This window comes from Alosa pseudoharengus, unplaced genomic scaffold, assembly GCF_046254945.1.
Source record: "Alosa pseudoharengus isolate Yale_2024_CS ecotype anadromous, Long Island Sound unplaced genomic scaffold, YU_APseudo_1.1 YU_APseudo_1.1_scf_3, whole genome shotgun sequence".
Lineage (NCBI taxonomy): Eukaryota > Metazoa > Chordata > Actinopteri > Clupeiformes > Clupeidae > Alosa > Alosa pseudoharengus.
Genome location: NW_027468718.1, coordinates 6,510,143 through 6,528,540, shown reverse-complemented (window position 1 = coordinate 6,528,540; position 18,398 = coordinate 6,510,143). Strand labels below are relative to the sequence as shown.

The 18,398-nt window shown below is 41.2% G+C and overlaps 1 protein-coding gene across 1 annotated transcript; it reads left to right on the top strand.

The window, feature by feature from the left end:
• The first annotated feature begins 8,097 nt into the window (after positions 1-8,097).
• On the top strand, positions 8,098-13,824 carry LOC143100092 (E3 ubiquitin-protein ligase TRIM39-like). The gene is made up of 6 exons (XM_076263030.1): positions 8,098-8,698; positions 9,086-9,181; positions 9,287-9,517; positions 12,686-12,708; positions 12,796-12,914; positions 13,011-13,824. Exons 1-6 carry the CDS (start codon positions 8,309-8,311, stop codon positions 13,508-13,510), a joined length of 1,359 nt encoding a protein of 452 aa, XP_076119145.1. The 5' UTR covers positions 8,098-8,308; the 3' UTR covers positions 13,511-13,824.
• The last annotated feature ends 4,574 nt before the right edge of the window (positions 13,825-18,398 follow it).

Sequence of the window (18,398 nt, the reverse complement as noted above, 5' to 3'; positions counted from 1 at the left end):
TTAGAACAAGGAATCCCGAACACTAAACTCTGACAAGGAGAAGCAGAACGGGCGGGGCGGGGCTGGGCTGGGGGTGGGTGGAGAGCGGCAGAGGGTCGCTTCGCGGTCTGGTCTGAGATCAGTGGATCTGTGCTCTCAACTAACGTTACTGCTGTCAACTCACTGGGTGGTTCAGCGTCATAGGTTGCAGTAGCCTACGTTGAGAAAGCAGACGTGACATGGCCAGCAAAAAAACAATTGAAACTGTTTGGCTTTTTCAAACGAAAGGCAAAGGGTAAGAATTCATGTTTGCAAACTGAAATATAAGCTTAGTCCTGTCCGACCAACTCCATAAAGGCCAGCTATTAGTGTTGTTTACCTGTCCTATCGCTAGCTGGCTAGCAAGCTATCATTAGTAAACACTAAGCAGGAGTCAAAATTAACTTTTTGAAATGTGAATATCTACCATTCACTATCTTGAATATCTTCACTGACAAATGAAGTGGCGAAATTCACCCACCATTCAATAGGTAATCCATATTTTCTGTCTGAAATCTACCAACTTCAATATTTACCAGTATTTGTCTGGTAAGCCCTGCTAGTAGGCTAAGCATTTGTTGTCGTTGTTGAACATTTGTACTGATGTTCTGAGGAGCAGACGAGGATGTTACACTCTCTAACACTATAGCAAAAAAATTGCAGTTTTGATACACAGTAGGCCTGCAATGTAGGATTTTTTCGTAAGGTAGATGTTTTAACAGTGACAAACTATAAACCATTAAATATCTAGAGGGGGCTGAGACAGCTTTCATTCACCCTGTAATGAGCCATTTAACCATCAAAGTGATTACAAAGCTGATGACAAACATAAAACAGCATTAAAAAACCCAAGTTTCATGGGAATGAACATGTTTAAATGTCCACTGAAATGTATGCAAATGCCCTATGCATAAGCAAAGCATTTGTAATTAGAGTTGAACATTGCAATCTCAAAAATTCTTTGTATCCTGCAATGTAGTATGTTTTTGTTGGTTTGCCACACACTGATCTGATTCCATGATTTTGTAGAGGGTAGCTGTTTTCTCTCTATCTCTGTGTGTGTGTGTGCAATCCCATTTTAATATCAAACATATTGGTAGATCTCTGGCATAGATCAAACAACAAAAGAGCAGTCAGGTGATGGAGAGAGAAGGGAGATCAACAGAAGGAGGTGCAAAACATTTGCTTAAAGGACAGGTTCGGTATTTTACACTTAAAGCCCTGTTTTCAGATAGTTTATGATTAAATAGAACGTTTAAGATTGAAATTTGGACACATGCTGCTGTCCTGAGAATTTTCGGTTTCTGTGGTAGCGCCCCCCCCTCCTCCAGAACGATGCATAGGTGCACTGGAACAATCCTTCCTAAAAGGCATTAAACTTTCGTTTACAAAGACGTGAAACTCACCGAGTGGTCAGGGGTGTTCGCTGATATGCTCACACAAAAATCGCTGCAAAAGACGCTTTCCAACAGGTTATTACCATGTTGTAAAACTGGAGCTATTTTTCCAAACGCCTCACACCCGTACATTCTTCCGTTGAGAGCTTGAATAATAGACACTCCAGCCCAGTTGGTGGCGATAATGCACCATACACCGTCTTGCCAACAAGCAAACCACTGGCATTTCATTGAATACACAGAAGAAGCAGAATATCGCTGTCTTGAAGTATTTTGCAACAGACAGCTAAAAATGGGGCGATTTTGTGCAGTTCCGAATTGTGGGAAAATTCGTGGCAAAAAAAAGTTGTCACAGACTTCCTTTCAACGATCCAGAAAGGCTAAAGTTGTAGCTGGAATTTCTGGGGTTGGATGTGAGCACACCTGTTGAGAATCTGCAGAAAGCTGATCACCTTGTCTGCATTTTACTGAACGTCGCTGGAGGTCAAAAGAAATCGCCCAAAAAGCTATTTCGCCTGAGAAATACAGCGTTCCCACATTACCTCCTGGGACGACAGAGTTGGGAGAACTTGGGGTAAGAACTTATTTGTTATGTCCATAACCTGTCATGTTCACATCATAAACCTAACACTAACCCTAGCCTACATGAATAATTTGGCTACATGATTTTGTACGTTTACAATTTTTTTGGCTGTGGAACTTTCATGATGAAAACGTAATGATTCACGTAGGCTATCATTCACATTGTGCAAGTTCCAAGACATTTTAGCATTAGCCATGGTTGGACGTGACAATAATTTGGATAGCGTAGTAGCCTACGATACCGCGACTGCATAAGACTACAGAAAGAAAACAAACAACCCCATATCCGTTTCCGGCAGCGGAGTAATACCGTACCTCACAGCACATCCAATACAAGTCAATGGAGTTGGACAAAAACTACGATAAAACCTGTTGGAAAGAATCTTTTGCAGCGATTTTTGTGTGAGCATATCAGTGAACACCCCTGACCACTCGGTGAGTTTCACGTCTTTGTAAACGAAAGTTTAATGCGTTTTAGGAAGGATTGTTCCAGTGCACCTATGCATCGTTCTGGAGGAGGGGGGGCGCTACCACAGAAACCGAAAATTCTCAGGACAGCAGCATGTGTCCAAATTTCAATCTTAAACGTTCTATTTAATCATAAACTATCTGAAAACAGGGCTTTAAGTGTAAAATACCGAACCTGTCCTTTAATGATACATTACATGCAACCTCACACTTAAACATGTATGTACCTAGTAATTCAATAATAAATAATTTGGGCAGTCTAATGTAGTCTGTTGTCTACTATAATAACACCTTTTATGTACTGTATATATATAGAAAAAATCCTCAGCTAATCTTTACATTTACATCCGGTCCAGCCGGGCTAAGCCCAGGTTGTCCTGAAAGTCTAGAAACGCCCCTGCTGGCAGCGGTGCTTTGCCGGTGCTATGCCCGAAAATAGTTCCAAATCTAAATTGGTCTAGTAAATCCCTTCGTGTTAATTTGCATTGATATTTGTACTCGATGTGAATGCACAGGTTACGAGAAATAATTATAAAAAATCTTGAGTTATTTGATTCACTTTTGCAACGACATGCTAGCTGGCAGCACCGGATTACAGCGACTACGCTAAGATAAAGCTAACCGGGCCGTTTCCAGATTAGGACAATGGCTGGGTCGGCTATGGGACTGCGGGGAGAGACCCAATTTCACCTAGGGATGGCGTATTCCTTTAACAGCAGAAAGACTAATTAAAGTATATAATATAAAAACACAACTAAGCAGTAAGGACAGTAGAAGATAAAGAATATGCTAAATATACTAAAATACAAATTATACTAACACTTAATACAATATGTAAAAATATACTAAAATACAATTACAAAAATACAAATTACACTAACACTTAATCTAAATCAATTCTAAAAACAGTATCCACATAGTGGTGATTAATAAATCAGAGGCGCTTGCAATGACTGAGGCAGGGACTGAGCCTGTGATTCTCTGTGCATAGTAAGGTATGGTAAGGTGCTCTGTGTGAATGAGTGTCATGGTGGTAGTGCAATGGTGATAGTGGTCATGGTGATAGTGCAAATGAGTAAGTCAACAGTGCAACAATGCAGAAATAAAATAAAGTAAAGTCTATATATCTATTTATTTAACTATTTAAGAAAATGTATAAGTGTGGCCACAGTTCTGCTGTGGCATGGAGGGGGGGGGGGGGGGGGTTATGCATATGTGCTAATGTGTTAATATAGCACGCAAACAGTGAGGCATAAAGACAGTGGTACAAGTGGCTAGTGGACAGACAGTACCAAACATGGAGGGGGTGAAGAGGCAGACTATGCAGAGAAGTATATCTCTCCTCTTCCCTTAAGTGAGGCATTGAACAGTTCAATGGCCCTGGGGACAAATGACATTCTCAGTCTGTCCGTTGTGCAAGGCAGTGAGCGAAGTCTCCAGCTGATCAGGCTCTTCTGCTTAACAATAGTGCTGTGGAGTGGGTGACACTCATTGTCCAAGATGTTGATCAGTTTGTTCAGGGTCCTTTTGTCAGATAGTGAAGTGATGCACTCCAGTTCAGCTCCCACTACAGAGCCAGCTTTCCTTACCAGCCTGTCAATAGAAGAGGACGCTGGCAACAACAGACTGGTAGAACATCCTGAGGAGCTTACTGCACACATTGAAGGACCGCAGCCTCCTCAGGAAGTACAGCCTCAGGGCTCCAGACTAACTTTTTGCACTGGTTGCACTGGTGCGCCTAACTTTTTTTCTTAGGTGCACCAGCACAAAAGTTAGGTGCACCCAAATGTTCAACCACATCGCATTTAACACCGCAGCAGGTTCACTTTTTTTCCTTAATTACTGTCCTTTATAGGTTGTCCTATGACTTATGATTTACATAAGTTACTTAATGAAAAGTAACTTAATAAAGTGTTACTTAAGAAAAGTAACTTAATGAAGTGTTGGTACTTTAGCTTTAAGTGCTTCACTGAGCTGAAATTTAAACTTAAAACATCTCAAGATGAATTAAATAAAAATAACAGTGAGTAAATTAACAGTGCACGTCTTTTAAGGGCTTCAAACTGCTCATGGCTCAATGTCTTATCCTTCATGATCTTTAGGCCTTGGCTAAACCAGCTCGCCATGCTAGCATCTTCCATAGAAATGTATTTGAGCACAATTTAAAGAGATGTTCCAAGTAGCCTGGGGGATTTTTATGTGATTTTGCAATGATGATTGCAATAATCATTTGACAGCCCCACAATGCAATTTACTTTTTAATTTTACTATTTTTAAATTTTCAATAAGAACATCACTATGGTTAATGCATTAACGAAATGGTAGGCCTATTATTATAGGCTATTGCAATGACTTGCCATGCTCGATCTAAATGAGTCCATTCAATTCACCGTACACAATGACCACAGTTATACATGCAGGGAATATTCGGGCTTTAAATGTAGCAGCAATATTCGGTTTGCGCCAAATACCGGATTAAATTGATTGATGCCATCAGAATGAGTTTACACAACTCGCGAGCAAAACGAATATTGCTGTTGAAAACCGGGTTACTCCCTGCATGTAACTGCGGTCAATGACGCACTCCTTTTCGGCGATATCTGTATCTCTGTCGTTCGGGAAGGCCTTGTATGCATTGTTCGCAATTTTAAGACGCAATTTTTCATCTGCAATTACTCCTATAAATTTGGCGCAAGTGGCATTCCTGTACGTCTGGTTTACGTTCAAACTCTTTTTCTGGTGAATAATTATTTCGGACTGAACTTGGTGAAGGGAAGTTTCATTAGGCCTATCGTAGTAGGCAACGATAAACTTGATCATCATCTCGGGCTCGTCTGATCGGTTTGCTGCTGCCAGCCGCCGAAAGGCAGTGGGGAGAGGGGACATTTATCTCGGCCTATGTGACCACACTGTAATGCAACTACATCCACTCTGTTAATCTGATGGGTCTCTGACCTCTCTCTCACTCGCTCTCGCAATCTCACTGCAGCACACGCATTTTCAAATTTACACACAGGCACTGGGCCACGGCCAATCAGAGGGGAGGTCCCGCCCTTCACTATCTGTGATTTGTTTAAATCACGATATTGGCCAAATATGTGTCTGTTATTGAACCAAAGGTAGAGTTTCAATGCGGACACTTTTTCCTCTCTCGAATAGCTGATCGCACCGGTGCGACCTCCGATTTTTTTTAGTCGCACTTTTGAAAAATTAATTGGTTGGTCGCACTCTGGAGCCCTGAGCCTGCTCTGCCCTTTCTTGTAGAGTGCATCAGTGTTGGCTGACCAGTCCAGTTTATTGTCCAGGTGGAGACCCAGATACTTGTAGTGATGACAGAGTCTCTCCAGAGGAAGGGAGACTTTAACTCCATGAGTGGATGGTGGTGTGTGTGGTATAAAGATGGTAATTGTAGAGCACGTGCTCCCCCACAGCCCCCCACTCTCCTCACAGTGCAGCAGAAACTCCAGAGGATCAGAGTGCAGCTGGACTGGGACAGAGGAGAGCTGTCATTCTCTGACCCTGATAATAACACACACCTACACACTCTCACACACACATTCACTGAGAGTGAAACAAAGTCCATCCCCTGAGGATCTTACCAGTGAAGGCTTCAGTGACAGTAGAGTGATTCAGAGAGCTGATGCTGACTCTGCCTGGACCAGGACTGATCTACACTGAAGGAAAACCAGAGAACGTGTTTGTCATGATTTGTTGACAGTGTTGCTGTCATTACTGAAGACTCAGAGCACAGCTGAGGTGGATCATACGTCAAATAAAGAAAAAAATATTAAATATAATATAAATCTAAATAATAATATAAAAATATTTTTTCTTTATTTCACGGATCTACTTTACCCTGCACCTGTACTAAGTTGGATGTCCGTGCCCCTTCTGCTACTGTGGATCACAATTCAACCATAAAGCACTAATCACTGATGCACTGTCATGGTTCTTATCTGTTCTGTGAAGGATTTTCTTTTTTTCATCCCCTGAGTTCTGAATTACAGCACCTCACTCTCATACCGTTTTAGAACTTGAGGAAATGGTGTTAGGGCCAGTAAATATTTGCTGACTTTCAGTCAAACCTTTTTTCATATTATTACTTTTGACTTTAATTCACACATGTGGGTCCATCAGTGTTTTTTATTTGCTTGTTTGTTTGTCAGATGTGGAGAAAGTTGTTTATGCAATAATCAAAGTGTCATAAGATATGTCATCATTTACTATGAGACAGATAAGAAAAATTAATGATGCATTTAAACTTCTGTTATTATATTCCGTTACCAGGGAGATTGTTTTTTTGAATTTGTACATTTTCATATCTGATTTGGTAAAAATGTGTGACCATACATATTACCAAAACTAATGTGCCCTTGAATATGGTGTGAACCCTGTGGGACAATATTAAATGTAGAGTGGTAGAGGCCTTCCTACAACGGAGTGGTCATTTACCTGTGAGGCCATTTTCTCTCTGCTTAATGCAGCAGAACAGGTAGGAAAAGGCAGACCTGCAGAAAGAACACATCAGCAAAGGAATCACAACCAGCTTCAAGTCCAGCCTGCAGATAGAACACATCAGCAAAGGAATCACAACCAGCTTCAAGTCCAACTTGAGGTCATTCCCTGATCCCTATCTACCTCTCTCCCAGTCATTTCCTGTCAACCTCTCTGTCTTGTCTAATAAATACAAATGAAAACAAAACATATAATTAAAAACAAAAAATGAATGGAAATGAAAAAGAATTCAGTGAAAACCCATTTGATAGTTTGCAACCATGCCTCCACTCTCCTCACAGTGAGGCAGAAACTCCAGAGGATCAGAGTGCAGCTGGACTGGGACAGAGGAAAGGTGTCATTCTCTGACCCTGATAACTTGGCCGTTTCAGGGCCTTCCCCCACCTAATTTTTTGGGCTCTGCAACAATCCTGATTCTTTTAGTTATAAAGATTTAAATAAAATGACTTTGAGTTTGGGGATGTATGTCTAACACTGAGTCTGTGCACATAATAATCACATGTAGTCACTTGAGGGCCTATAGCTAAAGCCTCAGTATAAATACTGCCAGCTAGTGGATTTAATTGTGTAACTATATGCTGTCCTTACCTTTAAGGTTCTCTGTAGCAGAGACATAATAGTTTAAATAGTTTCATCCCCCAGACATTATTAGGAAGGGACAATGAGGAGTAGTAATAATAGTATGAATAATACTGAGTGGAGCCCTTATGGTCTGCATGCTTTAGTGCTGTAGCCTACATACTAATACTGATTGGAGCCCTTATAGTGTGCATGCTTTAGTGCTGTAGCCTACATACTAATACTGATTGGAGCCCTTATGGTCTGAATGTTAGTGCTGTAGGCCTATACAAGCTGGTAAATGACTAAAGTGCACATCTGATGTGAGTGTGTGCTTATGTGTCACTCACATTATATTCAGGTCTCTGTGAATGAAAATATTATCTTTAGTAGGAATAGGAGATCAGTTGTGTGGAAAGCAGATGAACAAGCACTGATTCTATGTTTATGCCAGTCAGTTAGAGTTCACTGAACCTGCTACTTTGAATCTGAACCTGGCTGAAGGAACTGAACAGCTGGTTCTGTGAAGGAATGTGACATTGACCAATCAGCTTGCAGCTCCTCCAGACCCCTCCCTCTGACTAACCCGTCCTGAAGGAGGAAGTGAAGCTCGGGTACAGACGGCTGCTCTGCTCTCTGCTAAACAACACCAGTTAAACAACATACTGTTTTTGGGAAGAGGTTGACATGTTAGTAACATTAAGTTAAAAGACAGAGAATTGAGAAACTGCCTTTTTTAATCTTGTGAAAGAAAAGTTGCTGTATGGAAAATGGCTTCAAGGCTGGAGGAGGATCTATCTTGTCCTGTGTGCACTGAGATCTACAAGGACCCTGTGGTCCTGACCTGCTCTCACAGCTTCTGTAAAGTCTGTCTGCAGCAGTTCTGGAACACCAAAGGATCCAGAGAATGTCCAGTCTGCAGGAGGAGGTCATCAATGGACCCTCCACTCAACCTGGCATTAAGAAACTTGTGTGAGACGTATTTACAGGAGAGAGAGTCACTTACAAGTCAGAGAGGAGCACTCTGTAGTCTCCATGGTGACCCACTCAGGCTGTTCTGTCATGATGATCAGCAGCTCGTGTGTTACTCGTGTCGAGACTCAAAACTCCACAGGAGTCACCAGTTCAGTCCTGTTGATGAAGCAGCAGCTGACCGAAAGGTAAGTCTGAGTATAACAACTGAAATACATTTTGATTTGGATGATGAACAATATAAATATATACTATATAACATACTGTACAGCCTATTATTTAGTCCATCATTATATACAATTATTTACTAATCACAGAATTCAAAATGCCAGTGGTTGCTGCTGTTAGTGTAATTCATCACTAGGTGGCAGCACTTTCCTTTCAATCCTTTTCTGCCTCATGAAGACTTTCCAAATAAAAAATCCTGAGCTGAATTTGTTTGTTGTTTTAGTTTCATTGAAATGTTCCTGAAATGCCAGTAAAAGCCTGTTGTGATAGCGATACTGAAGAAAATACAGCCTGATTGTGGTGATTGTTGGTAAAGACCTTTCCACCTCCTTCCTTCTTGGTTCCAGGAGGAGCTCAAAATCAAACTAGATCCCTTAAAGGAGAAGCTGAGGGCTTTTGCAAATGCAAAAGTCACCTGTGATAAAACAGCTGAACACATTAAGGTGAATGTATTAATTTATTTGAAACACTCATAACAGCAACACCTAATCCACAGCATATTCCGGGGGGACAAGAAGACCTTGACCTTCTTGCTGATCTTATTCCAGACTCAGGTCCAGCACACAGAGAAGCAGATCAAGGAGGAGTTTGAGAAGCTTCACCAGTTTCTACGAGATGAAGAGGCAGCCAGGATAGCTGCACTGAGGGAGGAAGAGGAGCAGAAGAGTCAGATGATGAAGGAGAAGATTGAGAGGATGAGTAGAGAGATCTCATCTCTTTCAGACACAATCAGAGCCATAGAAGAGCAGATGGGAGCTGATGATGTCACATTACTGCAGGTAAGAACCACCCAGGCTTTGTGCCTTGAGGGTCCTTTGATATTATTGCTTTATCATGGTCATATAGGTTTAGTCAGATTTTTTTTTTTTCTTCGCATGTCCAAATTTCCGTCAAAGATTCCCGGGACACTGAAAGACCGGGGTAGATGAAACTTGGAGGGCATGTAACCCCATATGGATAGCATGGAACCATCGTTTTTCGTTTTGATCTGTAGCCCCCCCGCTGGACTGCACCCCCCGAAAGGAGGGTAGGGCAGACACAGTTTTCTGTGAATATCTCGAGAACCGTAAGGTTTGGGAGGACCTTTTTTTTTTTTTGTATGTTGATCTCAAGGGGCCATGTCAACCCATTCCATAACCACTCATTTCATGTATAGCGCCACCTAGTTAAACAGAAAAAAGTAAAAATGAGGTGTTGTAATCGCAGGTATCTGTGACCTAACATAGTCAAAACTGCACGAAATTGGAAGTGTAGGATCATTATGACACCCTCTGAATGCACGCTAAGTTTCGTGGAATTCCGTTCATGGGGGGCCACACAATAAATTAATTTATGTTACTATACACCAACTGGCCTGTAGGTGGCCGGAGACAGTTTTCTGTGAATATCTCGAGAACCGTAGGGCCTAGGAGGTCCACCTTTTTTATGTATGTTGGTCTTAAGGGGGCATGTCAACCCATCCCATTACCACTTATTTCATTTATAGCGCCACCTAGTTAAAAATTAAAAAGCAAATAATTAGGTGTTTTCATCACAATATCTCTGGCTGAGAAGGTCAAAACTGCACGAAATTAAAAGTGTAGGATCATTATGACACCCTCCGAATGCATGCCAAGTTTTGTGTACTTTCATTCATGGGGGGCCTTACAATAAAATAATTTATGTGTACATTTAGTGACGTACACCAACAAGGATTCCCGGGACACTGAAAGACCGGGGTACACAAAACTTGGTGGGCATGTACCCCCACATGGATAGCATGGAACCGTCATTTTTCGTTTTGATCTGTAGCCCCCCTGCTGGAATGGACCCCCTGAAAGGAGGGTAGGGCAGACACAGTTCTCTGTGAATATCTTGAGAACTGTAGGGCCTAGGATGACCATTTTTTTCCGTATGTTTGCCTCCAGGGGTCATGTTAACCCATTTCATGTGCACACATGTGCACAAACAGATACACACACACACACATACATTCACAGTAATCATACGTATGACACATACTCACACAGTAGACATATGTACGCTTGCATGCACAGGCACATACGCAGGCACACACACAAGCACGCACACACACACACACACACACACACACACACACACACACACACACACATAACATAAACATAACACAAACAATCAAGAATTTCTCAGAATTATGAACAGGCAAGATGGAGGTGGGGTTGTATAAAATGAATTTTACATGTGAAATCTATGAACTAATCATGTTTTGGTACTTGTTGTCTAGCAGATACCAGTGAGAATTGAGTGTGGATAATGCAATTTAGTGAGACAGTTAGAATCATATAGGCCTTTCAGCGTGATTTCTTTTTGTTGAAAAAATGTGCTGGACTGGGCGGCGGTCATATTTTGTACTGCTCTGCGGTACATCTAGTTATTATTCCTTTGACTCCTTTTGCTAGTATAGGCATATGAATAGATATACTCTACAGTATGGGTGGGCAGCCGTGGCCTACTGGTTAGCACTCTGGACTTGTAACCGGAGGGTTGCCGGTTCGAGCCCCAACCAGTAGGCACGGCTGAAGTGCCCTTGAGCAAGGCACCTAACCCCTCACTGCTCCCCGAGCGCCGCTGTTGTAGCAGGCAGCTCACTGCGCCGGGATTAGTGTGTGCTTCACCTCACTGTGTGTTCACTGTGTGCTGTTTGTGTTTCACTAATTCACTGATTGGGTTAAATGCAGAGACCAAATTTCCCTCACGGGATCAAAAAAGTATATACAGTATACTTATACTATATACTATATATACTGTATAGATACCCTTTCAATCTGTTGCTCCGGTTGAAATGTTCAGAACCAATAGGCTGTGTGGACAAAAGGCTCTCGTGTGCTTGTTTGTTTCCGGTGGAGCCAGGTGTGTTTGAACCTGCCGCTATTGTTAATGTAATTAGAGTCTACACGGACCCCGTTGGGTGTTGCACCTAGTGAATCAGCATGTTACGATAAAGAGGGATTTATGCGTGTGTTAAAATTGTTATTATTGGGTACACAAGATATTTAATGTCAGAGTGAAGAGGTAAGGAGCAGAATATAACAGAAGATGCCATTACAACACTAACGCTAACACTCCACCTGACATAAATGAGCTGCCTGATGAGCCTGTCGTGCACGTAGCCTATGCAGATACTTGAAATGAAATGAAATGAATTGGACTTAAGCATAATGTTTTACTAAAGTAGACTTAAACTTGTCTTTTGTTCCTCAGTTACCATTAGCTCAATGTTGTGTTCTGTGCCTCCGGAAATGCCTTAGGAATGCACATGTTTGTTTCTGCAGTTAAAAGGGTCTATAGGCCTATGAATACACACGCCCAACTACACACAGACAGAGAATATATTTTCTTTGCAAAAGCAAAACCAAAGTAATTTGATAGTCAGCAATTTCTGTCTTTGCTTCCTTTTTTCTTATTGACTGTAAAATACTGTATTCTCAACAGCAAATTATTGGGGGGAAATCACTATTTTCTATTTTTGGTTTCAATATTGCTTGCATGTTTACTGTGTATTTCAACTTCTCTCTGTAGATGATTTTTACTCTTTAATGGAAATATACATAAGCCCATGAAATACAGAAGAGCTTTAGGTTTTGAGCAACAGTGTGTACATGATGTATCCAAAATGTCATATTATGACCAAAGTGTTTATGGCGAATGTTTGCTTTAGAGATGTGTTAATGACATTTTGAATGTTGTGTGTCCTTTTGAGATATGAGGCATTTTGCATTTTATGTGAGCAATAGTGGGTTTTGTGTGTAGAGTTTTGACAAATGTGTGTAAACAAACTGTAAGGTGTGATTAAATGTTAGATGAGTTTAGATGAGAATAGGAGCAAAAGGTTTCAATGTGTAGTATTAGTTGTAGTAGTAGCAGTTTTTGCACATGTGTGGAGTATCATTTTAAACTGACTGTTTTTCTCCTTTGTTATTTCACAGAACTACAAGAGCACAGTGGAAAGGTGAGTGATCTGCCTCCTGTCTCTCTCTCTTCTCTGTGGTTCTGAACCCAAACCCACAGCAGCACTGACCCCTGAATGTTATTCCAGAGCCCAGTGCACACTGCAGGATCCAGAGAGGGTTTCAGGAGCTCTGATCAATGTGGAGAAACACCTGGACTACCTGAGATTCAGAGTCTGGAAGAAGATGAAGGAGTTTGTTGAGCACTGTGAGTACATATCTGCATACGTGCGCACACACTCAGGCTCAGCTCATCGCTCATCTCTCTCTCTCTCTCTCTCTCTCTCTCTCTCTCTCTCTGCAGCTCCTGTGACTCTGGATCCCAACACTGCAAACCCACATCTACTCCTGTCTCAGGATCTGACCAGCGTGAGATATGTTCAAAATAACCCACAGAGGTTTGATGATTATCTGTGTGTCCTGGGCTCTGAGGGCTTCAACTCAGGGACTCACTGCTGGGATGTGGAGGTTGGGGAGAACACACGATGGAGTGTGGGTGTGATGGCAGAGTCTCTCCAGAGGAAAGGAGCCTGCTACAACATGAGTGGACGCTGGTGTTTGTATTATAAAGCTGGTGAATATAAAGCACATGTTCCCCCACAGCCCTCCACTCTCCTCACAGTGCAGCAGAAACTCCAGAGGATCAGAGTGCAGCTGGACTGGGACAGAGGAGAGCTGTCATTCTCTGACCCTGATAATAACACACACCTACACACTCTCACACACACTTTCACTGAGAGAGTGTTTCCATATTTTTTTCCTGGCACCTCCTCTCTGAGGATCTTGCCAGTGAGTCCTCAGTAACAGCAGAGCAGCATTGATGGAGCTGATGGTGTCTATTGAAATACACTGTCAAATGTTCAGCCATTACTTGTTATTTCAGAGTAATGGTGTCTTACCTTTAGTTTTAGTGTGCAAACAAACTTACTGAGGCACAGTAATGTACACCCACATTCAGATACAATCTCCTGGAACATAACCCCGGAAAGGCATTTTCTGTTATGATATGTATTGTTTTTCAATTTGGAGCATGTGACTTTGGTTTGTAAGGGTACATTTTGTAACAAAACTCCTGTGCTTTAATGATAATTTTCATATTAAAAAATGTCATGTTTTAAGTTTGAGAATGCTTGTGTAGACAGTCACAGTAAGTTACATGTACTCCCACATCCTCATCCAAACTAGTCTGAACTTGAGTGACTAGTTACAGGAATAATAAGAAAAGAGCCTCATGAGGGACTGGCCAATCAGATTCTTTCTAATCTACAGTTCTGCATTTCCTGAATGAGGAAGTTAACAGAGAGGCTGGGCATCTGCAGGTCATGTGCAGTTATGATTGATCTACAGTTTTCTTTTACACCTTTTCAGTCATATGTGGTTTTAAAGTTAGATCTAAGTTGTTGCAAGTTACTGCTGTTGCTGACATGCAAGTTAATGTAAATCTATAGGGGTGATTTACAGACTAAACTCCAAACTTGCCACTTGTGCAAGTACAAACTATTGACCAGACTGTAATATTTTACTGAGAAAACATGGCTTCAAAACTAAAAGAGCATTTCTCCTGTCCTGTGTGTTGTGGCATCTTAAAGGATCCTGTTGTCCTCTCCTGTACTGTTGTCACAGTGTGTGTAAAGTCTCTCTGCAGCAGCTCTAGAAGGCAAATGGTCCAGGGTTTGTCCAGTCTACAGGAACAGATCATCAAGTGAGCATCCGCACCAAAATCTGGTTTTAAAGAACCTGTGTGAGACCCTCTTACAGGAGAGAAGTCAGAGAGCTTCAGCCTGTGTGTGTGGTTTGTCATGTTTCAACGAAACACACCAACCACAAGTTCCAACCTGTAGATGAGCAGCATCTGACCTTAAGGTGAGTCATATTTGTATAGCATTACAATAATTTCATAGAACTTGAGGTGCCAACCCTATAGAAATACAAACTAAATGTATTTGTCCCAGTAGTACTACAATGACTTTCCCCTTGGGGATCAATAAAGTATCTTTCTATCTATCTATGTTCAACTTGCACCATTAGATGGCACTGTTGTGCCTACACTTTGAGGGTTCATTTAAGGGCAAAACAACTAGATGTACCGCAGAGCGGTACAAAATATGACCGCCACCCAGTCCAGCACATTTCCACAATAATAAGTCACGCTTGTCAAATTGTGTTCATTTCCTACTTTGTTCCTTTTTTTGTGTTTGTAATTGAGTGTGTGCAGAGTGTGTGGTTGTTTTTGTGTGTGTGTGTGTGTGTGTGTGTGTGTGTGTGTGTGTGTGTGTGTGTGTGTATGTGTGTGTGTATGTAGGTGTGTTTGTATGTGTGTCAGGTGGGGTATGTTATGAAGCACGTTAGACATATCTAGGCTATTTAGACAAATCGAGGCTTCACAAAGCCTTGACTCAGGGGTATAAGTTAAGTGATTCTTAACAGGTAGCTGTTCTTACACTAACGTTGTCTGTAAGCTCCACAGATCGTGGCAAGACAATTGAATTGATTGCGAGCTTCTTGCTGGGTAATGATGACTAACGTGACTTGTGTGCATTGGCTTAACTGGTGTCACTAGTGCTGTGTGGAAGTGTATGATGTCTAAGTGAATGTGGGTTTCTCAATGATATGATGTATACAACAGTATACATGGCTAAGTTTGAATGGAGCTGACTAGGCATTGAACTGGTCTGAATGGATTGGGAAAAAACGTTTTTTTTTTTTTTAATGACCTGTATGAACATGGATTGGCTTTAAAGAAGATGGGACAGCGCTTTACAACTGGTGCTGGCAAGACATTGAACTGGGCTTCATTCGAGGATTTTAACGGTACATTTTTGAAAATCGGACATACGGGTCAAAAGTTACATGCACACACCTTCACAGACACAGACAGCCCAGCCCATTAGGCAGCTGCCAGATGGCTTAGAACTCTGCCAGGTGCAAGGTTAAGCCAAATATCCTTAATATATACTGGCATTAATATACTTAAGCCGTTAGAGCTGTGTTGTCATAATCGAAATTCAAATCCTGAACATTCCGCCATTTATTTCAATGGGGCGAAAAAACGGCGAAACGTGAATAACGCAAAAAAGACAAGGGGCAGCTACACGAAAAATGTAAGCAAGCTACAGCGGTTCGTGGCTGAATTTGAGTTGGAACCGTGTAGTAGTCCTTGCAAAAAGTGGGTGAATAGGAATGTATAAGAAAACTTAAGAAAAACAATAGTGGGCTTGCTGGATCAAACCCACTAATAAATAAATAAATAAAGTAAACTTAAGAAGAACAATAGTGGGCTTGCTGGATCAAACCCACTAATGATTGCAGGGATTTTACTGTACATTTACAGAGCATATTCCACATTGGCTATACATTTAATCAACAACGCTTGAAGATCACAGTTGAAGCTGAATAAAAGAAAATTCCATGTGAGTAAAGGGCCACAAATGCTAAGTCATACAAGTTGAAACATAACAGTAAATGTCATGGCAGTTATACAGTATCCAGGAGCATCCCAAATCTATCCCGCCCACAAAATGTGAGGACAGGAAATATGGTCTGGAGTCACTCTATTTAGAAATCTCTATGCTTGAATAAGATGTGTTCGGACAAAACAAATTGTTAGGGATGGCTTTCACAAGAAAATCACTGCTGCTAGAGTAAAAAGATTAAATTAAATTATTAAATTTTATTAAATTAATTAAAATTTTCATTAAAACCTTTCGGTTTTGAAGTTTTAAAATCCACAATTCTATGCTCTTTTAAGGTTAGGGTTAGGGTTAGAGGTTAGGATTAGGGTTCATGTGTCATGACAGTGTCATGTCACTCTTATGTTGATACTATAAAGAACACAGATCAGTGTGACAAACCCACCCTTCTTTCCCCCCGAAACGGAGTGTGCATCAGGTGTATGCTTTGCAGCCTACCTGCCCCCCTAAGATTCGATACGCTTATGACGTTTCATTCAAGACATGGCGAGACAGTCGGCAGAGGAGCCTACACATGTAATACAAGGATACAAGGATACAAGGATACAAGGAACGGTAATAAACGGTTTAATAACATTTAAATTACATTATCACCCGGAGAGAAGAAATACTCTTTTCTGATTGGCTGGCGGGTGGCCTTTAATTCTGAATAACAGGACACCGTTCCATATCAATGCTTATGAATGGTAACTATAACAACCATAGTAGGACGACGGTTGCAGCGCTCTAGAATCTTTTGGTTGCAGGCTTCCAAACAATGGAATCAACTGTAAACAAGCTAACTGCCCATGCTAAAGTTGTACAACAAGCTGAACTAGTGAGCTTCTTTTTAAACAGAACCGCATGTTTCCAGTGTTTACAGTGGCAACCGGGTGATAAGCGGGATAACGGCCTTCGAGGTGTGTCCAGTTATACGGAATTAATGGACTTGGGCGGAGGCAACTCCTCCGCTGCGCGTCGGGGAGTTTTTGCCCCTCGCCCTCGTCCATTAATTCCGTATAACAGGACACCTCGGCGGCCTTTATCCCTTACTTATCGGGTTTCAATGTGAACTATGGTTAAGCCTATTCCCGTATCAAACCTAAATTTAGAACCACTTCTTAAATAAATCTGTTCAAACATTTCACATTGGAATGATCAACAAGTCATATTAACATGCTCAGATATGATCACTGGTCAGTAGGCTAGTCTATTACTATATTTTCCACAACTTAGGCTACTAGAAGATCGTTAAACAACACATTGAACTACGTAATGTTGCACTAGTTGATGGCATTTTGCATTAAGGCTATAATTAGTTCAAGGGAGAATTACATCCACCAAAGGTTTATTAAATAGCCAGTAAGCCTAACGCAAGTCTGATCACTAACATTCTAAACGTGCATTAATAAAATAATAATAATAATAATACATTTTATTTGTTACATAGCGCCTTTCAAGTCACCCAAGGTCGCTTTACACACTAGACATTGAGACAAAATGCCAGACGGAGCGGCGTAGTCGCCAGCGTTCCCGTGACATCAAGACAAACAAACAAATTTACAAAAGACGCACAAGACAAAAGATGCCTGATGGAGCGGCGTAATCGCCAGCGTACCCGAGGCACCTAACGGTAGACAGACAACAAACAAAAATTAACAAGTAATAAAATAAACTAGAATTGCGGTTCCGAGGAACTGCAAGAGTGGGTTTGATCTGGGGCACGGAACTCGGCCTCATCCAAGGATTCCAACGGTACCTCATTTATGAAAATCAAGGCATACTTTGGGGTCATAGGGTCCACCTACATGAACCCACCCCCTCCTCCCACCCCCCATCAAATTGTAATATCACCACAATTATTATTTTTTTTATACTATATTGCTATACATGCACTTCAAAACAGTCAATGTTTAAAGTGCTAAGATTGTTCACAAAAGTTTGTGAAAGCATGCACAACAGAGTACTGCTTTACTAATGTAAAATATAATTAGGCCTACACTAGTTTCATTGTTTTTGCATTGTTGCATGATTGATATGCTATTTAATTACATTTCATTTGAATGCCTGAATGTAAGAATTCAGGAAACACAATACCAGCTTTTAACATTTATGTTGTTTACTAGTTTATGTAAATCACATAACACATGAACTGTTTACATACTACTGATAGCCCATTACTGTACACAATAGATTAGTATCTTCAAATAGTCAAGGTTGTTGACTGCTGAAACCGAAAAATG

Excerpts from the sequence above, each read along its gene's own strand:
- LOC143100092 (XM_076263030.1), top strand. The coding sequence starts at position 8,309 with ATGGCTTCAAGGCTGGAGGAGGATCTATCTTGTCCTGTGTGCACTGAG. Across the intron at positions 8,699-9,085 it reads AAGCAGCAGCTGACCGAAAG|GAGGAGCTCAAAATCAAACT; the intron begins GTAAGTCTGAGT and ends TCTTGGTTCCAG. Across the intron at positions 9,518-12,685 it reads ATGATGTCACATTACTGCAG|AACTACAAGAGCACAGTGGA; the intron begins GTAAGAACCACC and ends GTTATTTCACAG.